The sequence below is a fragment of the Vicugna pacos genome, chromosome 13 (assembly GCF_048564905.1).
Source record: "Vicugna pacos chromosome 13, VicPac4, whole genome shotgun sequence".
Taxonomy (NCBI): Eukaryota; Metazoa; Chordata; class Mammalia; order Artiodactyla; family Camelidae; genus Vicugna; species Vicugna pacos.
The window spans coordinates 59,529,131-59,545,225 of NC_132999.1; the positions used below are offsets into that span (position 1 = coordinate 59,529,131).

General features: G+C 54.9%; 1 protein-coding gene across 2 annotated transcripts; it reads right to left on the minus strand.

Annotated features, from left to right (window-relative positions):
- Positions 1-1,952: 1,952 nt before the first annotated feature.
- On the minus strand, positions 1,953-15,968 carry AGTRAP (angiotensin II receptor associated protein). 2 transcript variants are annotated; one of them, XM_006196658.4, is made up of 5 exons: positions 15,829-15,968; positions 8,571-8,605; positions 6,134-6,239; positions 5,090-5,264; positions 1,953-3,699 (listed from the first exon to the last, which is right to left on the minus strand). In XM_006196658.4, exons 1-5 carry the CDS (start codon positions 15,853-15,855, stop codon positions 3,596-3,598), a joined length of 447 nt encoding a protein of 148 aa, XP_006196720.1. In that variant the 5' UTR covers positions 15,856-15,968; the 3' UTR covers positions 1,953-3,595. The 2 variants fall into 2 exon arrangements, with proteins under 2 accessions (XP_006196720.1, XP_015094349.1); XM_015238863.3 differs by having other exon boundaries at positions 5,069-5,264.
- Between the last annotated feature and the right edge of the window lie 127 nt (positions 15,969-16,095).

A 16,095-nucleotide genomic window follows, 5' to 3' on the forward strand; every position in this document is an offset into this window, starting at 1 on the left:
CATCATTTTGCAGCGGCCTGGACAGTGAGCCCTGGGGGAAACTCAGGATGGAAACAGGATGCCCGCCATCAAGCAGTCAGCCAGTGCAGTCACCCCAGCGTGCCCCCGAGGGGACTCAGGATGGGAGACTGCAGGACACGGGCCCTAGAGAGCTAAGGTGCAGATCAAAGGAATGGTTTCAATGAGCCCAGACTCTTGCATCTTCCCATATATAGAAAAGCACTAAATCTCTTAACCTGAGATATCTTTTCTTTATTTAATAGAAATCTTATTGATGTACCAACTACCTGGTCTTTGCTGCAAAAACTCTTATATATCCTGGCTCCTTCCTGGCCTCTCCGGGGCAGTCCCTCAGAGCTATCTGAGAGGCTGTCTCCCAGGCTTTAAGTTTGGCAGATTCAGAAAATCTGCCAAATGAAACATAATTCTCAACTTTTAGGTTGTGTTTTTTTCAGTTGAAAGGTGGCACCTGGCCAGCCCTGCTGCTATTTCTGTACTCTTCGGGGAGGGGACGGGGTCCTTCCACTGTGACGTGAGAGGGCGGAGCCTAAGCAAACTGCCTGTCAGCTGCCGGGAGACACCCCCTGGCCCCGGGGACCGACACCAGTACTGAAGATGATCTTGCTGTCTCTTCTTGGCCTGAGTCCAGCTCTACCCATCAGTGCTTGCGTGCCTTGTGTTTTCCTTGGTGCCTCCAATACCAAAAGACTCCATGGGCAGAAGTGTCTAGAGGACTCCCCGGGATTGACAATCAGTGCCTGGTGCTCTGCTTGACCTGACCACTGCTCACCATCCCCAGCTCCACCTCTTGGTCCAACGCTGTCCTTCTAGAACAGAAAGCAGACCATGTCCTACTCTGCCCAAAGCCCTCCAGCGGCCCCTACCTCACTCAGCAAAAGTCAATGTCCTTGAAATGACCTTCTGACCCTGCGCTATCTGGCCCGGCTACCTCCCTGACCTCATTCCTTCTTCCTGTCCTCAGCTCCAGCCACTCTAGCCTCCTGACCGCATCCCCCAAACACGCTGGGCAGGCTCACTCCTGCTCAGGCCTTCTTCCAAGCTGCCTAAAACCTCTCCAGCAAGATGGAATCCCCCAGGTGCTGGGGGCTTCCCCCCCAACTGGGGTCTCCCCAGTGTCTAGAACACTGCCTGGCTCCCACTGGCTCGCAACTGCTTGTTAAATGAATGTAAGAAGCTCTCCCTCATGAGGCCTGCTGTGTGAAAAGGGGCAGCTACTTCTTCTGTGTGCCTCACTGTTTCTATGTGCCTCCGATGACCTCTCCTTGCAGGACACCCTTGGGCTCCTGGGGCCACCTTGCCTGCATGGTCAGGGAGCCAGAGGAGCCTGGAAGCTTAAGTCACTGTTCCCCGCCACCCCCCCACCCCGCCCCCAGAGTAGCTTTGGCTGATGACCAAGAAAGCCCGTTCCTCTGCTTTGGACCAAGTCACACGCTTCATTTCAGGGTCTGCTCCTGGGGCCCCACCTAAGACAAGAGCCATACTCTGTCCCCTTCCCAAAGAGCCAGTCAACTTGGAGTTTGAGACTATGAGGAACTGGGGTCTCTGAATATACTAACTTCTCCCTTGGCACAGGCTCTATTATCTGTCCCCTCAACCCCACCTTTTCATTCCTTTGGAAATCTGCCGCGTTCAGGGCGCAGATACAAGAGCACACACACTGCGAGCCTCCCACATGCCAGGAACAGGTATAAACAAGAGTACTGGGACTTGAATTTCAGTCTCATTTCCCTCAGGCTGCACCTCTCCCCCATCCAGGGCCACAATCGTGAACTTGACTTGGATCTCGACGATGCTTTTATATCTTTCCGCATATACACCCACGATCAACGTGTGGTATTGCTGACAGGTTTTTAAATTCACACCAGCGCTCTCATATATCACATGCCATTCTGCAACCAACGTTGGGTGGGTGGGTAGAAGGGGGACCAATATTGGTAGGCATAGATCTGGTTTATTCATTTGAACTGCTGAACAGCGCTCCTCAGAATGAACGGATCAAAGCTTATTTGTCTGCCCCCCCTTTGACAGGGAGGCTGGTTCCAGTTTTCCACAGCTGCAGCCACTCAGCATCCTTTGGCCTCAGAGCATGAGTCCCTTCCCCAGAGGCCCATGTGCCTTCTATCAGGGCTCCTGCCTCAGGACAGAGGACTCTTAATATCTGTGCCCCGAGAGCAGGCACCTGGGTTCACCCCTATAGTCCCAGGCCCTTGCCCAGCACGTGGCAGGGACTCAGCCTCTCTGGATGGACGGATACAGAAGAACGGTGGGGCCTGCGCTGGAGACAAGGCAGGATGGCCTGGGAAAGCGCAGGCACCTGGGGCCAGGTGGTCAACACCCATCGCAGTGGGAGCTGGGTAGAGCCCTGGCCATGGGACCCCTGGAACTTTTGGATGGGTGTCAATCCCAGTCAGCTCCGAGGCCAAGACCCAGGGTCTGCCAGGAAGAGGCCACCCTGCTCCTACTGACCCAGCCTCATCACAGACTCAAAAAGCAGCCCTACCGACAACTTTGCTGTCATTTAGGGAGGACTCCCGAGGGCCAGGCGCTATATGTGTCATCAGCATCCTCATTCTCCAGGCAGGCAGTAGCCCTTCTCCGGGAGACACGGAGGTCAGACAGGTTAAGATGCGCAAGGGCACACAGCCAGTCAGTGGCAGAGCAGGATTCAAACCAACACCTGCGTCATCTGAATTCGGAGAAATGGACGCTGCTTTGCAACTGAACAGTGTGCTCCCTGCTGGGGCCTCGCCTAGGCCAGAGAGGGGCACAGGGCAGGTCCAGCTCCTCATGAGCCCGTTTCCTCCTGCCACAACAGAACGGGCACCTAAGCCCTGGGGATTCGCAGGAGAAATCGTCCCAGGAATGGCAAGTCCAGGCCCCAGCCCTGAAGGGAGATTAAACGTGCCTCAAAACACACTCAGCTACAGAATTCCCCGAACTTTAATGCCATGGCTCCGAGTAGGGCAGCTGGAGGCTGTGGTGGGTCTCTGGGGCTGCAGACACCTCCTGTCTCCAGCCTCAGGGTCCCCAGGCACCAAGTGGCCAGGCAGTGAGAAGCCAGGGGTTCTCACCCCATGCAGGACTACTCCCGGGGCTGAGCATGACCTGAAGCTCTCAGAGCTCCTGCAGGAGGGCTTGGCCAACTTCAGGAGAGGCCTGGGGTTGGGGGTGGGCATCACTGGCCCTTAGAGAAGGTCTGACCCTGCCAGACTCAGGCATGGCTTGGCCTGGGGTCTGTACAGAGCAGCCAAGAGTGGAGGTGACAAAAGCAACCACAATTTCCAGCCTGGGACCAGTGGGACACCTGGAAGGCAGGAGAGGCCTCAGGGAGTTTGGGATGGGTGTGCATGGGGGCTGCTGGCCTCTCGGGGCACTTGATTTAGGCAACCCCTGAGATGGGGATCCAGAGGACACCTCCCACGTTAGTTCTGAGAGCACTCCTAGGATTGGCAGGTTAGGTCAGGAGCACCCCTAGGATGATGTCCAAGGCTCAAGGAAGGTGATGCAGCCTGGGCCTCCCCCACAGTTTGTCAGACTGGTCCCTGGACTGGGACCAGGCACAGCAGGGCTGGCTTCAGTATCCTTGGGGGATGGAACCCCTGCCCTCCGGGTCAGCAGGCACCTCTGGAGAGGCAATCGTCTGGTAGGCGCTGCGATCCTGTGACAGTCCGAGGAAACCTAGGGGGCGGGGGAGGGGAAAGAAAAGACAAAATAGAGAGAAAGGATCTAGGACATGCCACTGAGGCCAAACCAAGATTCCCCTTCCCCCAACCAGAAAGGCCAGAGCTGGGCATCCCAGCACCCAGGACAGTGACAGTGGCAGCAGTCCCAGGCACTAAGCCTTTATCACATATTGTTTATTCAATCCTCTCGGAACCCTGCAGAGCAGGTGTTTTATTGTCCCCACTTTACAGGTGAGGAAACTGAGGGTCAAAGAGATGAACGGACTTGGCTGAGATTACAGAGCCTGCAGCTGAGGACACTATGATTTAAACCTAGGCAGCATGACTCGAAGACAGGGCTCTTAGCCACTATGCTTCAGTGCTTCCTCGAGCAGCATGTGCTCAGGAATCTGGCTGAGGGATACCCAGTCCTGGACACGCGGGCTCCCCTCCAGCTCCTCTCCCAGACAGGATGGATACCGTGTCTACAAGGCCCCAGAGCCAGCATGGCTGCAGGGCCCAGAAGATACAAGGTGGGCTGGAGGGCCTAACTGCCACACTCCTCACTCCCATCCTCATTCTGTCTGTCCTGTGATTCTGAACAAGCCCCAAGGACTCTGGGCCTCAGTTTCCTCATCTGCCCAATAGAGAAACATCCCTGACTTCCCCTCCCCCTGGGGCAGGTCTGAGCAATGCTGAGCGGCGCAAGGGTGGGTGGCCCCAGGCCACTGCTGCCTGTGGCCCAGCTGCGCCCCCAGCAGGTAATGGGCCACTCTGGGCCTCTCCTCACTTCCCTGAGAGAGAAAGGAAATGAGAGCGTGGGTCAGAGAGGGCATGGCGGGGGCAGGGCGGCTGGGCTCAGGGACAGCATCTGCAGTTCAGTGTTGTCTTCAGCTGAGGCTCCCACAGCGCAGGCCAGCTCCGTCTCTCCCCCGGCCACCCAGATCCCATGTGGCAGGAGAGGGGGCTCCAGGGATGGGGCCGGCATGAGCTGGGAGGGGAAGCTGGCCTTTCAGGTGCCCATGAGCCTCAGGCTGCAGACGGCCCCGAGCGGCCTGGGGAACTGGATCACACCCCCAGCTGTACCCATGCTTGTGCTGAGATGGGATCCTGGCCAAATCCCCAACGCTGCTCATGGCATGAAACCAGGGAAGGGTCATATCATGTGGGGACAGTGAGGGGATCCCTGGGCTCCCACAGCAGAGACCAAAATCTCGCACACCCTCTAGCCTGGCACCCAGAGCCCACACCAAGCCCCTCCCTGCACCCTGAGTCCTTGTCTTGGGGCGGGGGGTGGGGGTGGGGGTGGGCAGGGTCGGCTCACTGGGACAGGCAAGGCGGAGACAGAGGAGAGGTGGGGAGCTGGCCGGAGGCGGCGGCCTCACCGGTGTGGAGCAGGAGCTCACCCCCGCGCTCCCGGTACATGTGGTAGACGAGGCAGCAGGAGAACGGCTTGAGGAGCAGGCTGAGGATGGCCATGCCAGCACTGAAGCGGACCGTGTCCGAGAGGCCTGCCCTCGGGTAGAAGATGCTGATGTGAATGACGTCCAGGAAGACGGTGACCACCAAGCCACCCAGAAACTGCAAGACAGGTGGGGCGCAGGACCCAGGGGTGACCACAGGTCATCAGGGTTTATGAGCACACTGACGCCCTGTCACACCATCCCTCCCCAACGAGACGTATCAGACCGGAAGTTCCATTGGTGCCCTGCTGTGTCCTTAGGGTTTGCTGGAAAACAGGTCAAGCCAGCAGGTGGATAAGAGGCCTGACTGGGAACTGCGGGGTCAGGAGCAGGGATGTGGGGCCCTGTCTGGACCCAGCCTGTCTGCGCCAATAGAGCACCGCCTGTCCCCATCGCCTCTCATCTCCGATGCCACGATCAGGCACAAGACTTGGGTCCAGAACCTCCAAGATGGAAGGTCCCTTGGAATACACTGGTTCCATCTCCACCACCAAGGAAACCCCTTCTCAGTCACCCTGAGAGGCTGGTGCTGGCGCTCACCACCCCCTAGAACTGAGCGAGTGTTGGAAGCTCCCTGTGGGACACTTCAGCCACTCTGTGTCCACTCTGACCTCACAAAGTGGTGGGGTTCCCTCTTCACAGGCCTTCCAGCCACATCCCTCCCTATTAAGAGGGCCCTAGAGGTGGCTCATTGGCACATGCCTGCTGTCCTCAGGGAGCAGCCAGTCTGGGGAACTGGAGGGAGCCCGCCCCAGGCCTCTCGGGGGACGGGGGACGATGAGCAGACTCCGGGCTCTCGCAGACAGGCAAGCACACAGGCTAGGCTGGTGAAAACACATGGGTTGGTAGCTGGGCAGGCTTATTTACGAGGCTCGAGAAATGGAAAATGGGGAAAGAAGGGAGAGAAAACTGGAAAGGTGAAGGGGAAGACGGAGCAGGGCCCATGATCGCCCTGAAGCCGGCTCGCCCGCTGCCTCCTGCGCTCACCATACTTATGGCGTCCACGGAGTCCCGCTGCGCAACGGCCCACACGCCCAAGGCCAGGATGGTAAAGTTGGCCCAGGCGTAGGGGCCTGAGAACACGATGCAGCCCCTGTGGGAGGAGGCATCCGAGTCAAGTCAGGAGATGGCCGCCCCACAGGTGCCCACCCCTCCCATAGGTCACCTTCCTAAGGCTCCCAGGTCTCAGGGCCCCTATGAGCAGAGGCCATAGTCTGCAACCACAGGACACCTGTCTGTCCCCTCCCCCACTGTGTACCAGAAATGTCAGCAAATTTCATTGGCTCCGCCTCCAAAACTGATTCCAAATCCCGAATCTGGCCAGGTCCCTCCAGGTCCAAACCACCATCCTCTCCTATGGTATTTATCACCATAGCCTCTCCTCCCTGGTCTCCTGACACTCCTGCCCCCTTCTGGCCAATCCATAAACAGCAACCAGTAAGGTAAACAGGTGATGTCACGCCTCTGCTAAAAGTCCTTCTACAGTTTTCTTGGAATAAAGCTGGAGTAAGATACAGACTCTTCACCACATCCCTAAGGGGCCCTGTGGGATCTGGGGACCCTACACCTCCCATCACTGCCTTACTGTTTCTCTATCCTGAACACGCTGTCCCTTTTCGTCATTTTAGCTTCAGTTTAAATGTTAACTCCAAGGCTCCTTCCCTGATTGCCCAATTTTAAGTACCACCTCACCACTTTCTAACACAACGCCTGTCCTCTTTTATTTTGTAGGGTATTGCTACTAACGAACTGTTTACTTATTTGTTCGTTAACTCAAAGAAAATAATAGTTAACCCAGAGTCTTTACTAGTTATCTGGCACAGTTTTAAGTGCTTTAAATTAACTCACTTATGTGTATTTGTGTTAACAACTCTAGGAAGGAGGCACTGTTATTATCCTCATTTTTCAGATGAGGCAACTGAGGCACAGAGAGGTCAAGTAACTTGCCCAAGGTCACACAGCTGCTGAGTGGCAGAGCTGGGGTTTAAACCCAGGGAGTCTGGCTTAAGAGGCCATGCTCTTACCTCCCACATTCACTTGGCCTAGAAGGCCGCAGCACGCAGTGGGGTGCTTCACGAATTTTCAGTCCCTGAAGCGTTCCACACAGAAAACACGTGCAAAGTAGTGGAGTGTAGAGCACAACTAGACTGACATGGAATAAGTAATCTCATTTTTTGGTTTTGAAAAAGCAGGTGCTGGGACTCCAGCCCAGACTCACCAACTCAGAATCGTGGGGAGTGCGATGGAGAAATCTGGATTTTGGCCCTGCTCCCCAAGGTCATTAACCACGATTATCACTGTTCCCATTATTCACGCCTGTTGCCACGTGCACTGTCCTTCCACGTCTGCAAAATGCACACGTGAGCTCAATGGGCCCCAATCTGCTTTGGCAGAGAAATCTCCCCGGAAGCTCAACAGATGAAGCAGATGGTAACGATGAAAATCCAGCTGTGACCCTCGGGCCTCCCCTGTGCAGGCCCGGGCACTGTCTGGTGACTAGAGCACTCCTGGGCTCCTCCCTCACAGCTCCTGAGGGATGGGGCATCCTTGTACCCATTTCACAGATGGAAATCAAGACCCCCCAAGAAATGGAGTCACTTGGCCAAGGTGACCTGGCTGGAACACAGGAGAGCTGGGACCTACCAGGGTCAGTCTGAGTCCTGAGTCTGCGTCTCTGGGTAGAGGGTGTGATGTAAGAGTGACGGTCCACCTCTAAGCAAGTGATCTCACCCCATGTCTTGGGTCCACCGTGTGTCTACTTGCTGAGCTACTGAGCTAACTCCCAGAAGGCGCCCAGCCCGGCAGCTGGCACCTGGACACCGCCGATAAATGTTAGTAGTTACTACAGCTTCAGAATTCCTGCTTTCACCTTCCAATGACCTTACAAGATAAGTGACAGGGTCAGTAATATTCTCACTTTATAGGTGAGAAAATGACCCAGGGAGCTTAAGTGATTCACCCAAGGTCATGGACATACAGAGCTCTACCTGATGTCCACCATCCCAGCACCGGGAACCCAACACAGGGCTCCGGCACCACAGACCTCCCAGAGGCAGACGCCTTAGCGAGGAACCAGAGGGGTGCCAAGCCCCAAAAGGATCGGGCAGTGTCTGGAGGAGGGTCTGAGCTGTTGGCACTGCCCTGGGTCGTGGCCTCCCTGAGGATGAGGGCACGAAGCTTCTAGGGGCAGTGATGGCAAAGGCCTCTGGGTACTGCCTGCCCCTCCATCCCTGGGATGCAGGGAGTTTGCTGCTGATGCTCTCAACAAAGGTGCCATTTAGTCTTGGAACAGGCCAGAAGACACGTGGACAAGGCCTGGGAGACACCTGGATGCAGACCCAGGAGATAGGTGGACAAGTCCCCAAGAGAAATGTGGACCCAGAACCTGGCTGGACTGGCCACCCACAGACTTAGAGTCACTTACCAGGTTGTCAGCAGCCAGTGAACCAGGAGGATCGCCTGTGGCACAAAAAAAAAGAGGGGGTGAGGTGGAGAATAGATCTGTGAATGTGACCACCATGGTGGTAGGCAAGGAAGCTTCTGGAGCCAGAAAACACTGGAAGCCCCTGCCTAGCACCTAGGAGGGCATCACTAAGGTCTGTTGAAAAGAAACATCAACAGTGAGTGGCCGGCGAGGGGAGGAGGAAGAAGGGTACAGGCCAGGCCAGGGGATGCTGCCACGCCACCCCCTCCCCACTCCAGGCAGCGGACACTCACACCTCTCCTGCTTCCAAGGTTGGAGGCTCCTTTGGGGAACCTGGGACTCTGCTCTGGAATCAGAAGAGGCTGTGATGGGAAACGGCCGGGGTGGCAGGAGGGAGCTCAAATGAGGCTCATTTATTAGGACCCTGGAGCTGGGATGCTGTGTAGGGCAGTGGGGATGCCGAGTACACCCAAGGAACAGGAGAGCAGCCCAGTGGAAGGAGACCATTGGGGAGAGGTGGACCTTGAGGGCCTTGGCAAGGAGCATAAATTTCATCCCAAGCACACTGGAGGCTCTTTTGCAAGGAGGTAATATATGATCTTAAGAAAAAAAAAAAAACTCCCTCTGGCTTTTTTCTACTTTTTTGCACGATTCCATCCTTTTTATTGACTGATAGGTCCTTAAAATAATAGCCTCCTTTACTGGAACTGGTGCTAAAGGCCACGCAGGGACCAGCTGGGCAGAGGGGAGGGAGAGCGGGGAGTTCCAGAGTGGACACCCGGGAGCAGAGGCAGGGAGACAGGACCCAGAGGCCTGAGAAGGGGGAGGGCCAAGGCCGAGGTGGGGGTTGACGCTGAGACTCTGGGAGACCAGGAGCCCCAGGTTAGGAGCTTCAGTGGGGTCTGGCGGTCCATAGGGCAACTTAGGAGAGATTACTCAAGACCCTGAGGGGTCGGGGGGAGGGAACAGCTCAGTGGTAGAGTGCATGCTTAGCCTGCAGGAGGTCCTGGGTACAATCCCCAGTACCACCACTGAAAATAATAAATAAATAAATAAACTGAATTACCTCCCCCTCAAAAAAAATCTTAAAAATAAAGTAATGAATTATTTAATTAAATAAAAATTAAAATTAAAAATAAAGACACTGAGGGGTCAAGCTGGGTGGGAGATGCCAAGAGCCTGGGGCAGGGGCAGCATGCCCGGCTCAGAGAGGTGGACACGGCAGGTCCCTGGTCTGGTGCAAGGGAGGGAGAGGGTTCCCAACAAGGAACTCTGGCTGAGGAAGGAAAGCACTTATTGCACACCTACTGTGTGCCAGGCCCTGGGCCAAACACCTCACTGACATTCTCAGAGCCTCCCAACTGCCTCTGGAACAGATACAATATCATTCCTATTTTACAGATGAGAAAACTAGGCTCAGAGGTAAATTAAGCGGATGGACCTTCTACCGATGGCAAGTGGCAACAGTCCAATTAAATTGTAAGTCTGACTCCAGACCCAGCACCCCTCACAGGGGGCCCTTTGTCCGAGAGGAGCTATTTGGGCTCGGGGCAGACGTGGACATCTTCCACATGCGGAGGTAGGCGACACCCGGGGCAGACCGCAGGAGTACTCCCACCCCTCCAGTGTTCAATGGAGTGAACCAAGTCCGCTCGAGTGTGGTCCACGGCCCCCAGAGAATTCCTCCTCCGGCTACAGAGGACTAGGAAAATAATCCTGTAAGGACTGGTGCACCTGACTTCACAGAGGTCTCAAGACCGGAAAAAGCTGGGTCTACATCACAGAAGGCTCACTCTGGAAGGAATCCACCCTCGTTCATTACTGAGCACTTCCCACGTGTCAGGTGGATGAGCGCCTTTTATCCTTACCATCCTCAGAGGTACTATTTCCCGTTTTACAGTTGAGAAAACCGAGGCTCAGAGGCAAGCAATTTGCCCAAGGCCACAGCAGAGACAGGACTCAAACCCAGTGTAGCCGGGTGTCACCTGCCCCGGGGCCTGGGTGGGCGTGCCCGCCCCCTTACAAAGATGGTGAAACTGAGGCAGAGGAGGATTAGTCTTCATGGGCTTCTTTCCCCAGGGGCTGAAGAGAAGTGATCAAATGGTGCTAAGTTTCTTAAACATTCACAGCATAAGCCGGCATCCTTGGCCTTTGCTTGGCCTCCACCCTGGGGGTTCAGTGGTGAGCAGAGCAGAGGCAGCGCCGGGCCTCCCTCCCAGAACCGACACCTTGTGCAGGGACACCTGCTAACCAGATAATCACCTCAGGAGTGTGGAGTCCAGTGACAGCCCGTTGTGAAGGAAGTCACAGCAAAGGAAAAAGAACCTCATTCTGCATCAGGTTGGGGACTGGAGTGCCTGGGCAGCTTATCTTATGGAGTGACATTTAAGCCACGATTAAAGGAGGTTAACCAGGGGCAGAGGGGAAAGAAGAGCACTGCAGGCAGAAGGGACAGCACCTGCAGAAGCTCTGTGGCAAAGGCGAGCATGGAACATTCTGGAAACGTAAAGAAGCCAATGCGGCGGGACTGGAAGAGGAGTGTGGAGGGACAGGAAGCTGGGGATGGGGTTTGGCAGGGCTGGGCCTGAGGTGTGGGGAAGAATTCTGAATCTTTATCTCAAGAGCAAAATACTGTCCCTCCCCTCTGTCAACAGGAAACCCTGCCCGCAGAGGGGAAGGGACCTGCCAGAGGCCAAGACATGTGGCCAGCCATGGTGCTGCTGGTGTCAGGCTTCTAAGACAAGACACCGAGGAAGAAGCCACAGGGGTGGCAGCTCACATCACCCCTGTTGATTTCCTTCCGAAGATCAACACCGAATCCTTTCTGCCTTTGACTTCTGTTTCAGAACAGTCTTCACTCCCAGGCGCTCCGGTTCCTACCTCTAGACGGTGCACACAGCAGGTCTTTAATAAATCGGTGCTTCTTGGCCTGCAGAGCCCTGCCTCCTGCGGTCAGATGAAAGGCTGACACACAGTGGGGCAGAGACCCGCAGGGAAGCCTGTGGGGAAATCGCTCTGTGTAACTTGTGGGATAGACATTTTTCCTGGAGCCTGAAAAGCCTGTAGTATGGAGTGAGCACCTGCCTAAGGTCCAAAGCCAGGCCCTCTTTTGGAAAGAAGAGTATAGCCTGGAAATCCTGCAGAACCTCAGCAGACATACAGCACTTGGTGCGACATCCCTTTTGTTTTATAAATATTTAGGATATGTACCACCACTTGATCACTTCTGTTCAGCCCTGGGAAAAGAAATAAATCCCTGAAGACTCAGCCTCTTCTGCCCCAGTTTCCCCATCTTTGTAAGGGGCGGGGCACACCCGCCCGGGCCACACCCGCCTGGGCCCACAGGGGTCTGATATGCCAGAAAGCTCCAAGAAACCGACCCAAACTGGCTGGCCCTGCCCTTCCAGACAGCCCTCAGAGAGAACAGTGACTCAGCATGAACGTATCCGTTGGCTGCAGGGGAGGTTTCGGGTAACCAAGGGGAAACTTGGGATTCGCAGGTACTGCCTCGAGAATACGGGAGGGAGGGGCTGGCATCTGAGAACGTGTCTGGGCGCCTGGCCTTTCCCGGCTGGGTGAGAGGAGAGACAGACCAGCTCCTGGACTCTTCACATAGTGCTTGGCCCAGGGAGGCTGCCCTGCCCTTTCCCAGCCAGTGTCCCCGGTGTCAGAAGACGGAGCAGAGGGAGGGCCAACGGGCCAAGGCAGTAGGGGTTTGCAGGATGCTGGATTGGAGGCAGGAGGCCTGGGTTCTGGTCCAGGGGCCCTGTCCCTTTGTGTCTGAGCCCCAGGTTGCCCCTCTGGGAAATGGAGGCAGCACCTATCAACCCTGTGTCCCCTGGGGGGGCCTCAACCACAGAGGGACAGGCATCTGACGGTCACTGGATGTATTCACTTAATAACCATAAGCGCCTATGTATTTAGTGTAGGCGTCCTGTAACAGCGTGAGCCACAGCAACCCCAGCGACTGATGAGGACCGGCCTGCCATGTGTCTAACTGCCCTGAACACTTGGCCCATGTCCTCCTTGCAGCTGTATAGGCTAGAGTTTTAGCCCAGTTTTACTCATGAAGAAATTGAGCCAAACCATTGTAAGTAAGAGAGCCCAGATGCAAATCTCAGAACTGGTCTATCTGGTCTGAGTTTTGATGCTAATAAAAATGTCATGCTATACCACCTCCTGGACCACTGGATCCTCCTATCACCCTAAAAGGTAGGGCCTACTTTTATACTCTTTTTTACAGTGAGGAAACTGATACTCAGAGAGGTTAAGAAACTTGCTCCAGGTCACACAGCTAATAAGTAGTAAAGCCTGGCTTGAATGGAGCTCTGTCTGGCCCCAAAGCTTGTGCTCTATCCACTGTGCTACAGTGTCAGCATCTGGAAGAGCAGGGGAAGGGTGGATGAAAATGGGGAGGTTTAACCCAGAGAACGGAAGGCTAAAGGGAAGCCGAGGGGTCACGTGGCCCAGGACTTAGACTCTTCCTTTGCCACTAGAAGGCCCACGAGCGTGGGTGTGGGGCTTCCCAGACAGGTGGTGGACAGACCTGAGGTCACTATACAGATCAACATATGGAATATATTTTTACTGGTCCTGCGCAAACACTTGGTGGCCTGTGCATGAGGTAGCGAGATCCCCGAGGGCTGAGGCTAGGGGCCAGCAGTTGGGGCTGCCAGAGAAGGGAGGTAGAGTTAGGCAGTGGTCAACCGTGCAGGCACTGGAGCCAAGGATGTGGACCAGATCCCGGCTCCATGACTAAAGAGCTCTGTGAACTCGGGCTGCTCACCTGAGCTCTCAGAAGTGTTGCTTGCTTTTCTGTAAAGTAGGGACAATCATGCTTCCTGGGGGCGATGTGGGGCTACAGGGAGGGGGAGGGGTGTGTGAAACATTTGACACAGTACCTACCAGGGAGTCAGGCCCCGATACGTGGCATCCGCATTACCACCATCATGAAGTCAGCTTCCTAACTTAACCCTAATGCCTCACTACTCCCTACATCCTCCTCTCAAGGGCCCTTTCTCACATGACCTCATGAACCCAGGCCTGGTGCTTTCTGAGCTTGCCACAATGTCATTCCTCCAGCTCAGGACCTGCCTCAAAGATGGGGCTGGGTGAGGGACTGCCGTTTGTGCAGAGGGCTTGGGGCAGCTGTTTCTGCACACCTGGCACCATTGCCCACCCTGGCTGAGTTGGACAGCCATTCAGCCAGTGCCCAAGGAATGTATGAAATGAAGGAGAGGGTAGGGCAGGGTGCATTCTCCCAGCTCCCAAGGGTCTCTGATCTCAGAACATCCCACTTAGATGCCTGGGAGCAAGGATCATTTCCCTCCACAGGGTGGCCAGATTCAACAACAAAAATAAAGAACACCAGTTAATTTTTAATTTCAGATAATGAATAATTTGCTAGGATGCCCCCAAAATTGCCTGGGATATACTTATACTAAAAAAAGTATTCATTGTTGATCTGAAATTTAAATTCGACTGGGTGTCCTGTGTGTGACCTCACAACCCTAGCCACTCAGGACTTCCTAGCACTTCCTCGTCTCTGACTGGTAGCAGCTAAGACCCTTAGAGACCCAGGGCCTGATTTTTCAAGTCAAGGGAAGGACCAGTCATTTCATTCTAGGCACCAAAAGCCAGCACAGCTCATGCCTGTGGCCATGCTCAGCCTGTCAAGCCCATTAAGTTGCTCAGAAAAAGCCCCAGACAGACTAAGCACCCTCAGTGGACATAAACTATCAAGGCAGAAGTCAGCCCTAACTAAACTGGTGGCCAGGAAAGGACACGGCTTTGAAGTCTGACTCCGATGGGTTCCAATCCTGACTCTGTCACTTAATCTCTGTGGGACCTTAGCAAGTTACTTACCTGATCTAAGCCGAATTTTGCTCATCTGTAAAAGTCTCAGAAGGCTGTTGTGATTAAGTAAGTAACCTGGCATACCACAGATGCTCCAAGAATGAGGGTTTTCTCCCCTCTCAATTCTTGCAGCTCTATCCCTCATCTGATTCTTTCTTGTCAATTATTTCAGGCAAATCTCTAATCAGAGAAAAGGTGTTGGTATTAACCCCACATTGCCTGGAACAGAGTGAGAACTGACACCAAGAAACCTCAGTTGCCCTCATGTAAATTTCTTCCCAGCTAAACCTTCAACCCAAGCCAACTCCCTTGTCCCAGACATCTCTCCCCCAGGCTGTTGACTGGAAGCTTTGGGGAGGTATGCTGAAGCAAGTATTAAGGAAACTCTCAAAGGAAATCTGCCCATGTGAAGTCATAGCACAGATTAGGTCAATCATCCAAATATGGATGGTGTGTTGTTCTGCAGTCATCTATCTCTTTTATTCCTTTAGTACCAGACACCACCGGTCCTAAATGCTTGGTCACTCATGAGTAAAAGGGCATTCCTTTTTATACAGTCTCAAAGGAGGCTGCACTGAGACCCAAAATGGCAGGTTTGGTCCAAGGTTCACACCTGACCAAAGCTAAAGGCTTCAGCCTCTCAGCGGCAAACACAGCCAAAAGCACAGCAAGAGGGGGGCAGGTGGGCGGAGACAAAAAAGAAGAACAGCCGCTGGCATTCTGAGAGCTGAGGACAGGGCTCAGGAAATGAAGACACCCCAGAAAGCCCCAGTGTTTTCCTAAGTGCACAAAGTTGGGGTTTTCAGCTTTTAAGTAATTTCTGTTGGTGTCTGCGTTTCTTATGAAATAAGGACGTTGGATTTGCAAACTTTGAAAAACCACTTGTCTGGGAACACCTGATTTTAACTCGATTTGCCAAACAAAGGAGGCAGGTGAAAGGTTTAGCCCCTCTCTCAGCGGAGGAAAGGTGTCCTGCCTCTGAGGCCCTCCTCGAGCTATCGGTGCCCTGCCCCAGCCCACCCCTGCGCCTTCCTCTTTCTCCAGGGGAATTCTGGGCCTGCAGGCCAAAGCGATCCTCGGGGGCTGGGTGCTCCCAGCTGGACCGGTCCGACTCCGGGAAGAGGCGGCCCCTTCCCTTCCCTACCTCCTCCAGTTCCCTCTCGGTCTTCTCTGCTAGCCTTCTGGATCCCTCTCCCTGCTATGGTCTGTCTGCCCACCTCCTTCTCACCTGGGGTCTGTACATTCTCTTTCTCCCTACCGCCCCTCTTTCCCCAAACTCTACGTCCTTTCGCCTCTAAAATCCTTCTCTAAAAGAGCAAACGCCCGATACACTCCAGGAGATCCTCCCCGCGCCCGCCAACCTATGGCGTGGCCACCCCCGCCCCGCCCCGCCCGTCGCCACCTTCAGGTTCACGGCGGGCAGCTCCATCCTGACCAAGCCGGAGGGCACCTGCGCGACAACCGCTGGGGGTCTGGGTCTCCGAACTCAGGAAACAAACTTGCCCGGCCCCGCCCCAAGCGCTGCAGGCGCTCCAACCCCAGCTGGCCTGGGGGACACGTGAGTCGGGTCACGTGACTTGTCCAGTTGCTAGGAGACGGCGTCGTGCTGCTCGCTCTTTCCTCCCGGCTGCCAGTTTCCGCCAGTGCCCAGGTTGTTAACGGGGGCTTT